The 17,957-nt window shown below is 41.9% G+C and overlaps 1 protein-coding gene across 1 annotated transcript in view; it reads left to right on the top strand.

Annotated features, from left to right (window-relative positions):
• Positions 1 to 17,957, top strand: part of psmf1 (proteasome inhibitor subunit 1) — a 65,064-nt gene that overhangs the window by 7,549 nt on the left and 39,558 nt on the right. Inside the window, exons 2-4 of the mRNA XM_043710888.1 lie at positions 125 to 277; positions 1,075 to 1,157; positions 12,877 to 13,074. Of these exons, the coding sequence (XP_043566823.1) occupies positions 125 to 277; positions 1,075 to 1,157; positions 12,877 to 13,074 (434 nt within the window). The remainder of the gene's footprint in view (positions 1 to 124; positions 278 to 1,074; positions 1,158 to 12,876; positions 13,075 to 17,957) is intronic.

Raw genomic sequence — 17,957 nt, 5'->3', positions numbered from 1 at the left:
CTCGCGCCCCCGCCCCTCTCCCTCCCCCCGCCTTCAGGCCAACTTAAGTTTTTACTGATAGGTATATTTTACAATTAGATTTCGACATTTTGACAGAATTTGACAATATATCCCTACTTTGCAGGCTTTGACTGAGGAGAGGAAGAAGGAGCTGTTACCCACAGGTTGGAATGTCAATCGAGAGCTGTACACACTGCGTTATCGCTCAGATAATGATGAGAAAATACTTCTGTTGAAGGCAATCACTGTTGATTCCAGTCTGATCATTAATGTTATGGTAAGTACGTTAGTAACCCAGCATTTGAGTGAAGTTTTATTGCGTTTTGCAACATGGAGGCAGACTGGGTGTCCATTAGAAGCACCATCACTGGTCTCAAGCCAATTAAGAGTTCATTTTTGATGGTATGAGAGTTATACTTTTAAGGACTCCATTGGAATCAAAGTGGAGCAGATAAAGTCACCCTTGCAGAAGATTTTCTGTTGTGTCTTATGGGATTGAGAGATTGTAGTCCTATTGAGCTGAACCAGTGGATAAGAGGCTTTATAGCAGGCTGTGGTTGAGCATGTCAAAGACAGCAGAGAGATTGAGGCATTCAAGGGTGATTAGTGCACTACACTGATGGAGAATTAAAGTTTTTTTACATTAGTATTCTAAAAATGCAAATTGCTTTGGTATCAGGATCTTTATTATTTATAAGACAACAGCTTGGGAAGGGGGCAACTTCGATTGGGCAAGAGATGTTGAAGGAAGGATAAGTTGGTATCTTAGGAAGGGTGTCCTGATGCACATGAGTGTGATGCCTCCCTCCCTCTTCCATGCCTCCTTCATGTATACATTTAAAAATGGGTTACCCAATATTGTTTGACTGTCCATGCTAGTTGTGTTTTGACCATCTTATTTATTTTTTATTTAGTGGGTGACCACCCTCTATAATGAGATTGAGTTTGGCTGGGAAGGCAGTGAGCTTAGCACCCAGCCTATTTTATAGGCACCCTAACAACGCCTGGAGCGGATTGTAATATGCAGTCCCTTGTATATATTAATTCTTTTTGTTTTTGTTTCTGTCTTTTCAGAATTGCCAGTCTGAACAGGTTGTAGATTTGACAGTAAATTTAAATGACTACATTAACTCAGATCACCTGCGAGAGTATGACAGGTAAATACCAAAGAGGTTTGGTTTTTCATATTAATACTGCACAGTGCATCCAGTTAGAACATGAGGAAAATGGTGAACTTTAACATCTTTATAATATGGCAGTTAGACTTTTCCTTAACATTCCCCTTTTTGCTCTCCTAAAGGTGGAGTACTAGGCTTTCTGCACAAAGAACTATTGGGGACCAATTCGTTTTAAACTGAGTTGTACAATGGGATAATCTAATCCAGGATCCAACTGTATTTTTGCTGATTCACACATCTTTATTGTGTTAAAATTTTCTAGGACCTCAAAGGACAGTGGTCCTTTAGTATTTCCCTCCTTCAGTCTATTGGTTTTTAACATCTAAATTGGTCCAAAACCTGCCCCATCCTTTATTCATTTGTAGGATGTGGGGAACTTAGTGATAAAGCGTGTATGGTCTATTCTTGTGCTCTTGAGAAGACGGTAAAGAGCTGCCCTCTTGAATAAAATTGAGGACTTGTTATGATATTTATGTTATTTAGAGGTTTGTTAAGAGTCAAACACATTGTTTTGGGTCTGGAATTACAGATAGGCAAACTGAATAAGTACATGTTTCCTTCCCTAAAAGACATGAATGAACAACACAGATTTTTTGACAATGGAGTAATTTCATGATCCTCATTATTGTGACAACCTAACATTCCAGATTTGTTTTTACTATTTGAATTTAAATACCCCAGCTGCTAAATTGGAATTTTAACTCTTATCTATTATTAGAATATGATATCATTACTGTATAACACCCTGCATATTGTCATGCAATCTTTTCAACATTCCCATCATGCTGTTAACATTCCCTGAGAGGAAGCCTTTTAATTTTAACTTGGATCAAAATTATTTTCAGGCCAATTACACTTCAGTGGATGAAATGGTGACTCCACTGCCCTGTGTGGTACTAACCTACACAGAACATTAGACATTATATGGTTATATTCCCATTCTGTGCTGAGTCAGCATGGCTTTGTGCATAAGAAATCATGTTTCATGAACATGAATGAGTTTTTTGAAGAAGGTTACCTCAGATTACAATGGGATCTTGATCAGATGGACCAATGGGCTGAAGACTGGCAGATGGAGTTTAATTTAGATAAATGTGAGGTGCTGCATTTTGGGAAAGCAAATCAGAGCAGGACTTATACACTTAATGGTAAGATCCTTGAGAGTTTTGCTGAACAAAGAAACCTTGGCGTGCAGGTTCATAGCTCCTTGAAAGTAGAGTTACAGGTAGCTAGGATAGTGAAGACAGCAGTTGGTATGCTTTCCTTGATTTGTTGGAGCATCGAGTATAGGAGGTGGGAGGTCGTGTTGCGGCTGTAGTGGAATTGGTTAGGTCACTTTTGCAATATTCTGTGCAATTCTGGTCTCCTATTGCAATGATGCTGTGAAACTTGAAAGGGTTCACAAAAGATTTACAAGGATGTTGCCAGGGTTGGAGGATTTGAGGGATAGGGAGAGGCTGAATAGGCTGGGGTTATTTTCCCTGGAGCGTCGGACAATGAGGGGTGACCTTATAGAGGTCTATAAAATCATGAAGGGCATGGATAGATAAACAGACAAGGTCTTTTCCCTGAGGTGGGGGAGTCCAGAACTAGAGGGCATAGGTTTAGGGTGAGAGGAAAAAGGTTTCAAAGGGATCTAAGGGGCAACCTTTTCACACAGAGGGTGGTGCGTGTATCGAATGAAGTGGTGGAGGCTGGTTCAATTACAGCATTTAAAAGGCATCTGGATGGGTATATGAGAATGTCACAGTAGAAGCAGTGCCTTTGAAAAGCTTAAAGGGGGGAATGAAGTGTAGATGTGTTAGCTGGTACCACAATGGATTTGCGGAAATGGCACACACCTGTTAGGTCTATTTAAAACCTTTTCTCTTGATCTATTTGTGGGATATGGGCATCACTGGCTGGACCAACATTTATTGCCCATCTCTAGTTGCCCCATTATTTCTAATGTTTCCCAATTCTGATGCAAGATCATCAACCTGAAACATTAACTCTCCTTTTTTCTTCGAAGTTCCACCAGACCTGCAGTCTATTTCCAACATTTTCTGTTTTTATTTCATACTCCAGTGTATGCAGTATTTTGCTTCTGCTTCAGAATGATCTAAATTGATGACCTGTCGTCTTGATTGAAGAGACTGCTGAAATAGCCTCTGCTTATATACAAGGTGCTTATATACAGTCAACACAAGTTAGTGGGCAGGAATAGACTGGGAAAAGAATCCATCCAAAAAAACTGGTCCTACTGCAAGTGAGAACATAATAGCCCATTGTTCCAGTTCTGCATTTCTAAAAAACCATTTCTGCTGTGTACCTGAACTGCATTTTCTCAATATCACTTATGGCAGGTCTTAACAGAGGGGAAAGACTGAGCCTTGATTTGATGGATATCCATAAAATTTCCAATGAGGGGTTGCTTTTGATTGGGTAAATGTAGAGATGTTTTCCATTTTGGACAAGTGTGAAATATTTGATATGATAATGCATTCACTAATAAATCCAATAAGGAATTCAGGAGAACCATCCTTCTCAAGAGCAATGAGAAAGTGGGCAAAAACAGAAGCTGCTGGAAAAGCCCAGCAGGTCTGGCAGCATCTGTGAAGAGAAATCAAAGTTAACACTAAATGTTGGAACCATCAGTTCTGAGGAAGGGTAACTGGGCCTGAAACGTGAACTTTGATTTCTCTTCACAGATGCTGCCAGATCTGCTGAGCTTTTCCAGCAACTTCTGTTTTTGCTTCTGATTTACTGCATACACAGTTCTTTTGTTTTTAATGAGAAACTGAAGTGATAACCATGTAGAGTGGTCAGGCGAGTAATATAGATGTATTTAGAAGGAAGCCAGATATGGACATGGTGAAGAAAAGAATAGAAGGATAAGCTCAGAGGGTTAGGAAGTCAGGTGGAGTGTGGCTTGTGTGGATCATAAACATCAGTATAAAGCAGTTCTGAAGAAAGGTCACTGGAACTGAAGCATTAAGTCTGCTTTCTTTCCACAGATGGTGCCAGACCTGAGTTTTCCAGCAATATCTGTTTTGGTTCTGATTTCCAGCATCCGCAGTTGTTTGGATTTTTTTGTTTTATTCAACATAAATCAGTTGAGCTGAATGACCTGGTTCTGTGCTCTAAAATTCTATGTAAATTTGATTGATTTCAACCTTGAATATTTTACTTGTCTCCCAGTCCCTTGTTTTTGTCCATTCATGGTACATAGGCATTACTGGCTGGGCTTGGATGTAAGGGTGTTATGTGTCTGTGGGTTTCTTCTAATTTGTTGCGTTTCGTTAGCAATTAACAAATTAGAAGAAGTCCACAAACACCACTCTAACTGGTATAAAGTTCACCAAAGAGGAAGAGAACAACAACTGACTCCCCTTCCTAGATGTCACAGTAGAGTGAAAAGCTAATGGAGAACTGCAGACCAATGTCTACAGGAAAACCACACATACTGACCAGATACTCAACTACAGGAGCAATTATCCCAACACCCACAAACGGAGCTGCATCAGTTCATAATTTAAATGAGCCGCAACACACTGTAGCATCCAGGAACTACGAGAAGCCGATGAAAAACACCAATACAATGTATTCCAGAACAACGGGTATCGAATAAATGCAGTCTGCCAGTTCCTTCACGACAGGCATAAACAAGAAGACACAACACACCCAGAAACTCTAGCCACCCTGCCATACATTAAAGACAATTTTGAGATGAAGACCAGACTACTCCAACCCCTAGGCATCATGGTAGCCCACAAACCTACCACCAGCTCGTGATGAATTTAAAGGGCCCCATATCAACAACCAACAGAACGAACATTGTATACAAAATGCTGTGCAACAACTGCAACAAACATTACGTTGGACATATGGACAGGAAACTAGCCACCAGGATAAATGAGCACCAACTAGCCACCGAAAGACATGATCAACTAGTATCCATACACACAGACGAAGAGGAACACCAGTTCGACTGGGACAATACATCCATCCTGGGACAGGCTAATCAAAGACACGCATGGGAATTCCTAGAGGCCCGACATTCAAACCGGAACTCCATTAACAAACATATCGATTTGGACCCCATTTACCAAGCTCTCAGAAAAAGAGCCAGTAGTGATATCACCCACCACAACAGACCAAGGCACACAAATAGCAAGCGGTACAGAACACCCGCGCTTCATCGGAGGCTCACAGATGATGTTACCTAGCATGGTGACAAAACATATGAGAACAAATCTACAAACTCAGTGAGCAAACTTACGACCTGATCTTTTGTAAGTTTCTGCATTTTGTAGATAGTACACACTGCTGCTTCTGAGTGTTGGTGGTGGAGGGAGTGGAAAATTGGAGATGTGCCAATCAAGTGGGCTGCTTTGTCCTGGATGATGTGAAGTTTCTTGAGTGTTGTTGGAGTTGCCCTAATTTGTGCCTTGAATATGGTTCTGGGGAGTCAGGAAGTGAATTACTTGCCGCAATATTTCTCGCCTCTGGTTCTTCTAGCCACTGTATTTATGTGGAAATATCCCCAGAGATGTTGATAGTGGGGTACTCAGTGATGGTCACAGCATTGAATGTTAAGAGGAGGTCATTATGTTGTCTCTTGTTGGAAATAGTCATAGCTTGGCAAATATTACTTGCCACTTATCAGCCCAAGCCTGGATATTGTCCAGATCTTGTTGCTTTTGAAAATTGACCTCTTTCATATCTGAGGGGTTGCAAAGGGTACTGAACATTGTGCAATCATCAGCAAATATCCCCACTTCTCACCTTATGTTGGAGGGAAAATTATTAATGAAGATGATTGGACCAGAGAAACTACTTCGAGGTCCTCCTGCAGAGATATCCTGGAACTGAGGTGACTGACCTTCATCAACTACGACCAATCAGAGTGTTTAACCCCGATTCCCATTGATTCCAGTTTTGCTAGGGCTCTTTGATGCCACCCTCAGTCAAATGCAGCCTTTTTTCAAAGGGCTGTCATTCTCAGCTCATCTCTGGAATTCAGTTTTGTTTATGTTTGAACCAAGGCTGCAATATGGTCAGGAGTTGAGTGGCCCTGGTAGAACCCAGGTTGGGTACAGCGAGCAACTTGTTGCTAAGCAGGTGCTGTTTGATAGCATTTTAGATGACACCTTCCATCAGTTCACTGATGACTGAGAGTAGACTGATGAGCCATTAATTGGCCAGATTAGATTTGTCCTGGTTTTTATGTATAGGACATATGTGGCAATTTTCACATTTCGGGGTGATGCCAGTGTTGTAACTGGACTGGAATAACCTTCTGTGGAAGAATATTCCAGGTTTCTATTTTCCTTTGTATGAAAGCATACTTCCTGATTTCCATCAAAGTACCTTGGGTCAAACTTATGATAATGCTGTTTGATTCTGAACACAGGAAGGAAGGAATTACCAGGACCCAGGTTCTCTTAAAATAATGTCTAGCTGTCATTTTTTGAATAGTTTTACTCTGTTCTCTCAGGTTACTTGGGATGACATGCAGTCCTTTTGACCTTCAGTACATTTTAACTGAACTCCAAAGGAATAGAATTTTCAGCATGTTCTTTCTACGTCATGGGGAGTAACTAAAACCTGGAAGGAAGAAAGTGTTTTATCACCTCAGCTGGCAGTCTGGACTGAAAGGATCCCATCACTTGTAAGGAAGACAGATTAGGAGCAAAACTGGTGCTCACAGCAGCACCTAATGTATGTAACTGTAATTTGCTGTGCTTGTCAGTTAGGAAATGGCACTGCTATATGTCAGAATAATTCCACTCCCAGTGCAACCTGCTGACTGTTCTGCAGCTGCTCTGGCTTTAACAATTTGACAAGCCTAGAATGCAGTATTCCACTGGAGTGTTTGATAGGAGACTGGATCTGGCAGTAGTCCAACAATTGGACCTCCTGGTTTAACTTCCACTGAATCAAGACCTAAGAATAGGTCTGCATATGTCATTCCCAGCTCAAGACAATGGTAAAAAGATAAGAGAAAGCATTAACAATTTCCATCAATAGTCTTCAAAAGCAATTCATCACCAATAGAATGCTATTAAATGCTGTCACTGCTACAATGTAGGAAAAGTCAGCTAGTTTGGGAACAGCAAAATCCTAACAACCAAATAATCTGTTCAGTGATGTTGTTTGAGGGGTTAACATTAGCCCCGATGTGTGGAGAACGCCCCTTCAAATAGTGTCATTGCATACTTTATCCAGGAGGGCAGATGGGGACATAGTTCCATTCCTTACTTGAAGCACCTCTGACTGTACAGCACTCCTCAGTATGCACTGGGAATGTCAGCCTTGATTTTTTTTTAATTCATTTCTCTGGAATGGGGCCTGAGCATATGACATCTAGCTCGGATGAGAGGGCTATGCAGTGAAATATAGTTAAACCTCTCTGGCATTATAATTAAACTGGACTTCTTTGAAAGGAGGCTCAATAGCACCAAGTCTTACTGACAGATGCCTCTGTGAACCTAGACAACCCCTGTAACATTTTGAAATGCAATCCTGGGCTGTAAGCTGGCATGACAACCTCTACAAGCCTCACCATGATGATGTCCTCACTTGGTATTATGCTGGCATGCACTTTCTGGCAAGATGACAGGGGCCCCGAGCTGATTCTCCCTAGCACCACAGCCGTTTGTAAAGAAGTACTTCCCGTGGACAGTCCTCGAACAAAAAGTGAAATCCTGATCCATATCAAGTTATGTGTTTAATCACTCAGCACTGGAACTGTGCATTTCAGATCTCACTACATTGTTTTCTAATAATGCTTGATGAATACATATAGGAAGGAAATATGTATTTTTTAAATTCATTCATGGAAAGGGGGTAGTGTGATCTATATGGACTTCAGTAAGGCATTCGACAAGGTTCCCCATGGGAGACTGATTAGCAAGGTTAGATCTCATGGAATACAGGGAGAACTGGCTCAAAGGTAGAAGACAGAGGATGGTGGTGGAGGGTTGTTTTTCAGGCTGGAGGTCTGTGACCAGTGGAGTGCCACAAGGATCGGTGCTGGGCCCTCTACTTTTTGTCATTTACATAAATGATTTGGATGCGAGCATATTGTGAAACTTGAAAGGGTTCAGAAAAGATTTACAAGGATGTTGCCAGGGTTGGAGGATCTGAGCTACAGGGAGAGGCTGAACAGGCTGGGACTGTTTTCCCTGGAGCATCGGAGGCTGAGGGGTAACCTTATAGAGGTTTACAAAATTATGAGGGGCATGGATAGGATAAATAGGCAAAGTCTTTTCCCTGGGGCTGGGGAGTCCAGAACTAGAGGGCATAGGTTTTGGGTGAGAGGGGAAAGATATAAAAGAGACCTAAGGGGTAACGTTTTCACGCAGAGGGTGGTACGTGTATGGAATAAGCTGCCAGAGGATGTGGTGGAGGCTGGTACAATTGCAACATTTAAGAGGCATTTGGATGGGTATATGAATAGGAAGGATTTGGAGGGATATGGGCCAGTTGCAGGCAGGTGGGACTAGATTGGTTGGGATATCTGGTCGGCATGGAGGGGTTGGACTGGAGGGTCTGTTTCCATGCTGTACATCTCTATGATTCGATAATAATCCAGAACCCCTGGTTAGTATGGTGATACGTCAGTTCAAATCTCACTGCGGAAATGGTGAAATTTAAATTCATTTGATTCTAGACCTGCAGCAATGTCTTTGACTCTCAACTGCCCTTTAGGTAATTAGAGATGGGAAATAAATACTGAATTAGGCATCAGTGCCCACATCCCACGGCCAGTGATAACAAACAGGGTATCACTAACAAGGCCAGCATTTATTACCAGTCCCTAGTTATAGCTCTTAGTCACCTGTGCTAATGTCTCATCCTTTGGCTTGGTGTCAGATTTCCTGGTTCTGACATTGGTCCTGTGAAACATCTTGGCGTTCTTTACTATGCTAGAAAAGCTATATAAATGCAACTTGTGATTGTTGACTTGTCTTACATCCTCAATAAGCAGGTGAAGTTGTTCAACAGGTCAAAGAACCTCAGCAAATGACAAGGGGAATAAAACAGCTGAGGGGAGAAAGGGAGAAAACAAGCATTAAGAGAAAGGTTTTTTTTGTCAACACAGACAAGAAATCGATCTTTTCTCATGGAACTCAGAAAGAATTCTCCAGTGTGAGGAAACAAGTAATTTGAGTATTCCCAAGAGCTCTTCAAATGCATTAGAGGCCTTGAACGTAGTAGATAATTTTGCACCTTTTACTATTTCCCTATCATGTTTAGAGAACTCACATTTCAGTTTCCATCACAATGAGGGCTGTAGAGAATTGGTGCTTAATTTGCAAGCAAAGGCTAATGATCAATGGGAACGTCCACTGTTGTTTCCTGAGGCACCATATCAGACTCTGTACTGTTCGTGATGTATATCATTGATTTAGCTTTAAATGTATGAGACAAGTTGGAGCCTCTTTGCTCACTGGATTATCAGTTGATACAGTAGAATTGAACTGCCAACAGAATAGTCCTGATCTATAATCAGCGTGCAGCCAAAGGAATCAGTGTGGGAGTCTATATTGTTTTCAGTAACTGCAGTTTGATAGAAGCTTACAGCAGAGAAAGAGCCCTTCAAGCCTGTCCCCACTACATGAACAAAATGAGGGCTCTGTAATGAATCTTTTTTTTCCTGTATTGGCCTGCAAGTGCTTTCGTTTTAAATATAGAACTAATTATCTTTTGAATTTTACCATGGAACAATTGCCACCATTCTTTAACAAGATTCCATATCATCATAATTTGCTGGGTAAGCAAAATGTTCTTTTCATCTGTCTTCTCGTTATATTACCAATTGTCTTAAATTTCTGTTCTCTGGTAACTGACCCTTTTGAGAATTTCACAATTGCAGCAAGGATTACAAATCAAAAACTTTACGATCAGACTTCTCTTTAAAGTGGAAGGACAACTTGAGAAGCCTGCATAATAAGACAGTCTCTGGATTCATTTAAGAAAGAGTTGGATAGAGCTCTCAAGGATAGTGTAATTAAGGGTTACGGAGATAAGGCAGGAACAGGATACTGATTAAGGATGATCAGCCATGATCATATTGAATGGTGGTGCGGGCTCAAGGGGCAGAGTGGCCTACTCCTGCACCTATTGTCTATTGAGCAATTATTGACAATTAGCAACACTTAGATTTTCAAAGAGGTAATGTAGTACAAAGGCATGGAAGTCATGCTCAACTTTGATCAACTAGACTCCTATGGTCATTTCTGGGAACAATGCTTTAGAAGGTTTTGGAGAGGATGCAGAAAAATTTTACTAGAATAGTCCACTTCTTAGGCATTTCTTTAAGATTGATAATGACTTCTTTCCACTTCAAAGTTGTGGGTCCTGTGATTACTAAACTGTTCAATATTGAGATAAGAGGCAATGTTTTAACAGGTAGTGGTTGGGGTGCTTTCCTTTATTGGACAGAGCATTGAGTATAGTAGTTAGGAGGTCGTGTTACATTAGACAGGACATTAGCTAGGCCACTTTTGGAATATTGTATGCAATTCTGATCTCCCTCCTATAGGAAAGATGTTTTGAAACTTGAACGGTTCAGAAAAGATTTACAAGGATGTTAACCAAGGTTGGAGGATTTGCGCTATCGGGAGAGGCTGAAGAGGCTGGGGCTGTTTTTCCTGGAGCGTCGGAGACTGAGGGGTGACCTTATAGAGATTTATAAAATCATTAGGGGCATGGATAGGATAAATAGACATGGTCTTTTCAGTGGGGTGGGAGAAGTCCAGAACTAGAGGGCATAAGTTTAGGATGAGAGGGGAAAGCTATAAAAGGGACCTAAGGAGCACCTTTTTCACGCAGAGGATGGTGCGTGTATGGAATGAGCTGCCAGAGGAAGTGATGGAGGCTAGTACAATTACATTTAAAAAGCATTTGGATGGGTGTATGAATAGGAAAGGTTTGGAGAGATCTGGGCCAAATGCTGGCAAATTGGACTAGATTAATTTTGGATATCGTCAGCATGGACAAATTGGACCACAAAAGTGTGTTTCCGTGCTGTACGTTTCTATGACTCTGACTACATGCCATGATGGAGTTCAGAGCAGAAAATTGGGTTTGGAAGTCTTGTCATGTATGTGAATGATATGTCATGCTCAAGGCTCGTTAATCGTAACTTCTATGCTGGGAAAGTTTGTAGAGAGGACTGACAGATTTGCCAGGCCATTGGATTTGCCGTCAAGAGTCTGGTATCGGAAAAGCACAGCAGGTCAGGCAGCACTCGAGGCACAGGAGAATCAATGTTTTGGGCATAAGCCGTTCATCAGGAATGAGGCTGTGGATTTGCAGCACTCCGCATATTTCTCTGGAGATTTGAGATGTCTGTTGTACGTTGTTCATGTCTCTGATGTATACAGAAGGGCTGGTAACACTGCTGCTCTATAGAGCAGGAGCTTTGAGTTAAGTTTGAGGTTTTTGTTACCAAACTCTCTGTTTGTTAGATGGCCAAATCTGAGCTGGTATATCAGAGATTATGTTGAATTTCATCGACAGTTGTCTGTAATTTTTAAAAGGAGTCTCCTAGCATATGGGCTGTAAAAACCGATCTTTCTGGGAAAGGTTGGATAGAGACAAAAAATACTGCAGATGCTGGAATCTAAAGTAGACAGACAGGAGGCTGGAAGAACACAGCAAGCCAGGTAGCGTCAGGAGGTGGAGAAGTTGACGTTTTCGGTGATGAAGGGTCTTGACCCAAAATGTCAACTTTTCCACTTCCTAATGCTGCCTGGCTTGCTGTGTTCTTCCAGCCTCCTGTCTGTCTACTTTCTGGGAAACATTAGCCAGTCTGGCAGCATCTGTGCAGAAAAAGCAGAATTAACGTTTTGGGTCCAATGGCCCTTTTTTAGAACTGAACCCAAAACGTTAATTCTGTTTTCTCTCCACAGGTTGCTGCACATTTGCTGAGTTTTCCCAGCAATTTCTGTTTTTGTTTCCGATTTCCGGAATCTGCAGTTCTTTGTGGTTTTTTTCCCCCAAGGTATGGGAACTGATCCTTGTTGCCCAGGGGCTTGCTTAAGAGCCGGAGACTCTGCTATATCATGGAAGCAGGCTGGTAGAAGATCTGTGTCTTTTGGGCTTAGCCCTAAAGCTTTGCAAATGTGTTGACAGCTATTTGGAGCTCAGCTTCTGAGTGTGTATGCATACGAACATTGTCTGCACACTGCAACATGATGATTGGGAGAAAATTTTCAGGCAGTGCCAACCATAGATAATGTCGTCTATGGGGACATGATAGTTATTCTCATTAGGGAAGTGACGGTTGAGCAGAAATTTAATAGAGACTTTAAAAGTCATGAATAGTTTTCAGTGGCAGGAGGATTGGTAACTAGAGAGTCCAGATTTAAAACAATGGAGTGGAAAGGAGGAAGCAGTTTTTTTTCAAAACAGTAAATTGTACCCAAGTTGAATGCACATCCTGAAAGGGTGGTGAAAACAGGTTCAATGCTACATTCAAAAATAAATTTGCAGGGCTAATGGGACTAACTGGATAGCATGGCTAAAGAGCCAGCACAGGTATTAAAGGTCAAATGGACTCCATATCTGCTGTATCAATCTGCAAAGATATGCACGTCACATTCCTCCGCTATATTAGAAATATCCTTCACAATTGTCACTTTGCTCATTTATTCAGAAACCTTTTTGTTGTTTTAATGCAAATGTTTTTCTACCCCTTCTACAGAGTTTTCAAGAAGGAAGAGGAGTTGCGGCATCGTATTGGATCAGCAATTGTTTCTCCTTTAGTTGGCACGAAGCAGAGAGATGGAGGAGGGCAACAGAAAGGAAAGAAATCAATTCGGTCTGGTACAGCTGCTCAACCACATGCGGGCACCAACCCACTCTTCATCCCACCCAATGCGCCACAAAGGCAACCCTCCTGGTGAGTATGGTATCTCATTGCTGTTCAAAAAGATAGCTCAGTGGGTACATTACATAGGGATGGGGCAACTTTTGATTTAACTTTTGAACACAAGGTTAGTCAGGAGATGAGGAACCTGCCAACCTGGCTTGACGTCAAGATGTTTCAAAGCCCCGCACAGGCAATGAAGTACTTTGGAGGTGTAGTCATTGTTATAATGTTGGAAAACACTGACCAACTTATGCATTACACTTCTACTCTTCAAGTAGTAGCATGAGTACTTTTAAGTCCAGCTAATAGTGCAGATTGGACCTCAACTTCATGTCTATTCTGAAAGACAGGACTTTTGATAGTGTAGCACACTCCCAATATTGTGCTGAGGTGTAGCCTAGATTGTGTGAGCATGATTTTAAAGTTTGATTTAAGCTGTGACTCTCTGATTCAAAATAAAAGTTTCAGCACAACAAACATTATTGGATTTTTTTAAAAAAATCCAGTCCTTTAGTACCTTCCACATCTTCCTAAAGTCTTTAAACTTTCATGAAGGAGGTGCTGATTCCTACAGGGTCCCTGCTTCATACGTATCTCAGAAACGTAACACATGGGTGTAAACAGATGTTGGCCTATAATTCAGTTCCTAGATCTGCATATGTACCATGGTAATTTCTTAATACAAAGAAAAAGAATACTCAGAGTTATACCATGCTTAAACAAGGTCATTCAGTCTATTGTATTTCTGCTAGCTGTTTTGAAAGAGATAAATCGTTCTTCTTTAGGGTGGCTATCACCGCTGCCTTATAACACCAAGGACCTGGATTCAATTCTAGCCTTGGATGACTCTCTGTGGAGTTTGCACATTTTCCTGATGTCTGCATGGGTTTTTACTGGGTGTTTCAGTTTCCTCCCACAGTCCAAAGACGTGCAGGTTAAGTGGATTGGCCATGCTAAATTACCCCGTAATGTCCAGGGATGGACAGCCAAGGGGAATTAGCCATGGTGAATGTGGGATTACAGGGACAGGGTGGCATGGGATGCTGTTTAGTGGGTTGGTGCAGGCTTGGTGAGCCGAATAGCCTCTATCTGCACTGCAGGGGTTCTGTGATTCTATGATATGATTGTTATGTGATGACATAACTTGCTCTATGATCTGAGCTCTGTGGACTGCTGTTTGTTTCCATGCTGTACACGTATACTCCTGCCAGCAAGAATTTCATTGCTTCTTGTCGGGTTCACCAGTCAACAGAAGAAGGAATTTCGGTCAATATTTTGTTTGTAGTGGCATTAATGAAGCAACCCTACGACAGAGGGACTTCACCGGGTGCCTCGATAGGATAGAATGGTCCAACTGCTGGTGAAGGAAAGACTGGCGAAAGCTGTGATACTGTTTCTCTGAACAATGAAAGGTAAAGATAAGTATGTTCATTAGCATTAAACACCAAGGACAGAAATGTCAAAACATCAAGCGCAATTTGAAATGAAAAGTGACCAGGTAAGATGCTATTACAAATAGTGCATTGGAACGAGCTGCCTGTTCTGGGTGACTTGATGCCTTTAGAAAGATATTGAATCAATAGCTATCGAGGAACTCAGCTCCTGGTTGTAGAGATTTAACAGCTCTATTGGCTTCACATGGGAGTTAAGGAAATGAGTATCTTTGGTGCGGAGGAGTCTTTATTTGGCATTGTCATAGATACACTGTGGAAAGAGTGTTTTGATTGGCATGTGGCCTTTTCTGGTATTGTACACAGGAGTGTTGATGGAGTACAGTAAGCATAGTGAACCTTTCTTGGCATAACTCCTGAATATATTTTACTACAATTCTGATGATGTTAAAAATTATAGTTGTAGAAAGAGAGGCTAACATTTTTGTAGTATTTTCATGGTTTCATGATACCACAAAGCACATCACAGCCTTTAAAATACTTTTGAAGTGTAGTCAGTACTGTAATATAGACTGCCGAGCTGCTAATTTGTGGATGGCAAGTTCCCATAGACAGCATCGTTATAATAATCAGCTAATCTGTTTTATTTATACTGATTAAGGGATAAATATTGAATTGGAAACCAGGGAGAGCTAATTGATTAAACGTCAAAATAATGCTAAGGGATCTCTTGCATTCACCCAAGGGGGTGGCAGGATGTTAGTTTAATGTCCCCTTCTGGCAGTGGAGCATTCACTGGGAGTTTCAACCTGTGCCTTGTGCTCAAGTCTCCAGAGTGAGCTTTGAATCCATGAACTTCTGTCTCAAGGACGGCCCATTGAAGCTAGGTTTTGTACCTTAAGATCAATAGAATAAGACATAGCATGTAATTGTAAAAGTTGAGTTCCAAGATGAGTCAGGTTGAAATTTGTAGAAGGTAGGTTTGTGACTGACATCAGCAAAGACTAAGCAAATGAGCAAAAGGATGGTAGTAGAAGTTAAGTCTGACTTAAAACATTAACAGCTAAGTTTGCTGATAAAATCAAATGGCATGGAATAGCAAACTGTCAGACAGAATGCAGATGGGCATAATCAGGATAGGGAATCGTGCCAATAGATGGCAGTTGCAGATTAATGCAAACTCTGAATTGAGTTTCCAGTGTGGTAACAAATAAACATTGTCTAGTTGGAGGTGCCATCTCTCAGATATGTTAAATTGAGGCCTCAGTCTGACCTCTTGGTTAGACATAAAAGATCCCGGGGCATGAATCTCAAGAAGGAAAGTTCCCTGCAACTGTCCAGATCAGCATGTATCCCTCAACAACAATGGGAAACCATATTATCTGGGCTTTATACCTAATAGTATTTATGGGTGTTTATTGTGTGTAACTGGCCAATATATTTCATTTTGACTGCAAAGTGATTTGGATATTCTGTCTGAAGCCAAAAAAGTTGCTATATCGATTCAAGTCTTTGTTTACCTTATACAGAAAATGATACATTTTGGATGCAAGAACAAAGCAAATGTGCATTTACCTTGCAAGACAATTTTATCTGCCTGTAGGAGTACATGTTATTAGCATCAGCGGCAAAAACTGTAAAAATTAAAGAAAATACATTAAAGTTGAGACTTTTCTGTTCAGACCAATGGTTCCTTGCGTCATTGTCAGATTTTTGTCATGGCATTTCTGTAAAGCACCTTGGGATATTAGGCAAACTTCTAAGTGTACTCATTAATATTTATTAAAGTGCAAATTGTATTGTTGCATGGTAAGACAGCAAGAAATGTGAGAGCATAAAAACAAATTCTGGAGGAACATTAATTTTACCCACAAGCAAGAAAGACCCACATTGCCTTGTGCCAAATCTCTGTTATTAACGATATATTTTTCTCCCTTTTGAAGTGATTAGGCTGGCATTCTGAATAGAGTTAACTTTTAGACTTCTGACCATAAGACATAGGAATGGAAATAAGGCCATTCGGCCAATGAAGTCCACTCTGCTGTTCAATCATGGCTGATGGGCATTTCAACTTCACTTTTCCGCACTCTCCCTGTATTCCTTAATTCCTTGCAAGATTACAAATTTATCAATCTCTGCCTTGAAGACATTTAATGTCCCAGCCTCCCCTGCAGTCCATGGCAATGAATTCCACAGGCCCACCACTCTCTGGCTGAAGAAATGTCTCCTCATTTCCATTCTAAATTGACCCCCTCTGATTCTAAGGTTGTGCTCACGGGTCCTAGTCTCCCCACCTAACAGAAACAAATTCCCAGTGTCCACCCTTTCTGAGTCATGCATTATGTTGTAAGTTTATATTGGATCTCCCCTCAACCTTCTAAACTCTAATGAATATAATCCCAGGATCCTCAGCCTTTCACTGTATGTTAGGCCTGCCATTCCAGGGATCATCCGTGTGAATCTCCACTGGACACGCTTCGTGCCAGTAAGTCCTTCCTGAGATGTGAGGCCCAAAATTGGACACAGTATCCTTCCTATCGGAAAGATGTTGTGAAGCTTGACAGGGTTCAAAAAAGATTTAGAAGGATATTGCCAAGGTTGGAGAATTTGAGCTATAGGGAGAGGTTAAATAGGCTACGGCTGTTTTCCCTGAAGTGTCTGAGGGTAAAAACAATGACTGCAGATGCTGGAAACCCGATTCTGAATTAGAGTGGTGCTGGAAAAGCACAGCAGGTCAGGCAGCATCCGAGGAGCAGGGAAATGAAGTTTCGGGCAAAAGCCCTTCGTCAGGAAAGAGGCAGAGTGCCTGAAGGGTGGAGAGATAAATGAGAGGAGGGTGGGGTGGGGAGAAAGGGGTGAGGTGGGGGAAGGGGAAATGAGGAAACTGTTGAAGTCCACATTGATGCCCTGGGGTTGAAGTGTTCCGAGGCGGAAGATGAGGCGTTCTTCCTCCAGGCGTCGGGTGGTGAGGGAGCGGCGGTGAAGGAGGCCCAGGACCTCCATGTCCTCGGCTGATTGGGAGGGGGAGTTGAAATGTTGGGCCACAGGGCCGTGTGGTTGATTGGTGAGGGTGTCCCAGACATGTTCCCTAAAGTGCTCTGCTAGGAGGCGTCCAGTCTCCCCAATGTAGAGGAGACCACGTCAGGAGCAACGGATACAATAAATGACATTGGTGGATGTGCAGGTAAAACTTTGATGGATGTGGAAGGCTCCTTTGGGGCCTTAGATGGACGTGAGGGAGGAGGTGTGGGCGCAGGTTTTGCAATTCCTGCGGTGGCAGGGGAAGGTGCCTGGACGGGAGGGTGGGTTGTTGGAGACATGGACCTGACCAGGTAGTCACGGAGGGAACGGTCTTTGCGGAAGGCGGAAAGGGGTGGGGAGGGAAATATATTCGTGGTGGTGGGGTCTGTTTGGAGGTGGTAGAAATGTCGGCAGATGATTTGGTTTATGCGAAGGTTGGTAGGTTGGAAGGTGAGCACCAGGGGGGCGTCCCCATGACTTGTCCGGACTTGTCCTACCTGC

The sequence above is a fragment of the Chiloscyllium plagiosum genome, chromosome 20 (assembly GCF_004010195.1).
Source record: "Chiloscyllium plagiosum isolate BGI_BamShark_2017 chromosome 20, ASM401019v2, whole genome shotgun sequence".
NCBI lineage: Eukaryota > Metazoa > Chordata > Chondrichthyes > Orectolobiformes > Hemiscylliidae > Chiloscyllium > Chiloscyllium plagiosum.
This window is presented reverse-complemented; position numbering and strand designations above follow the sequence as displayed.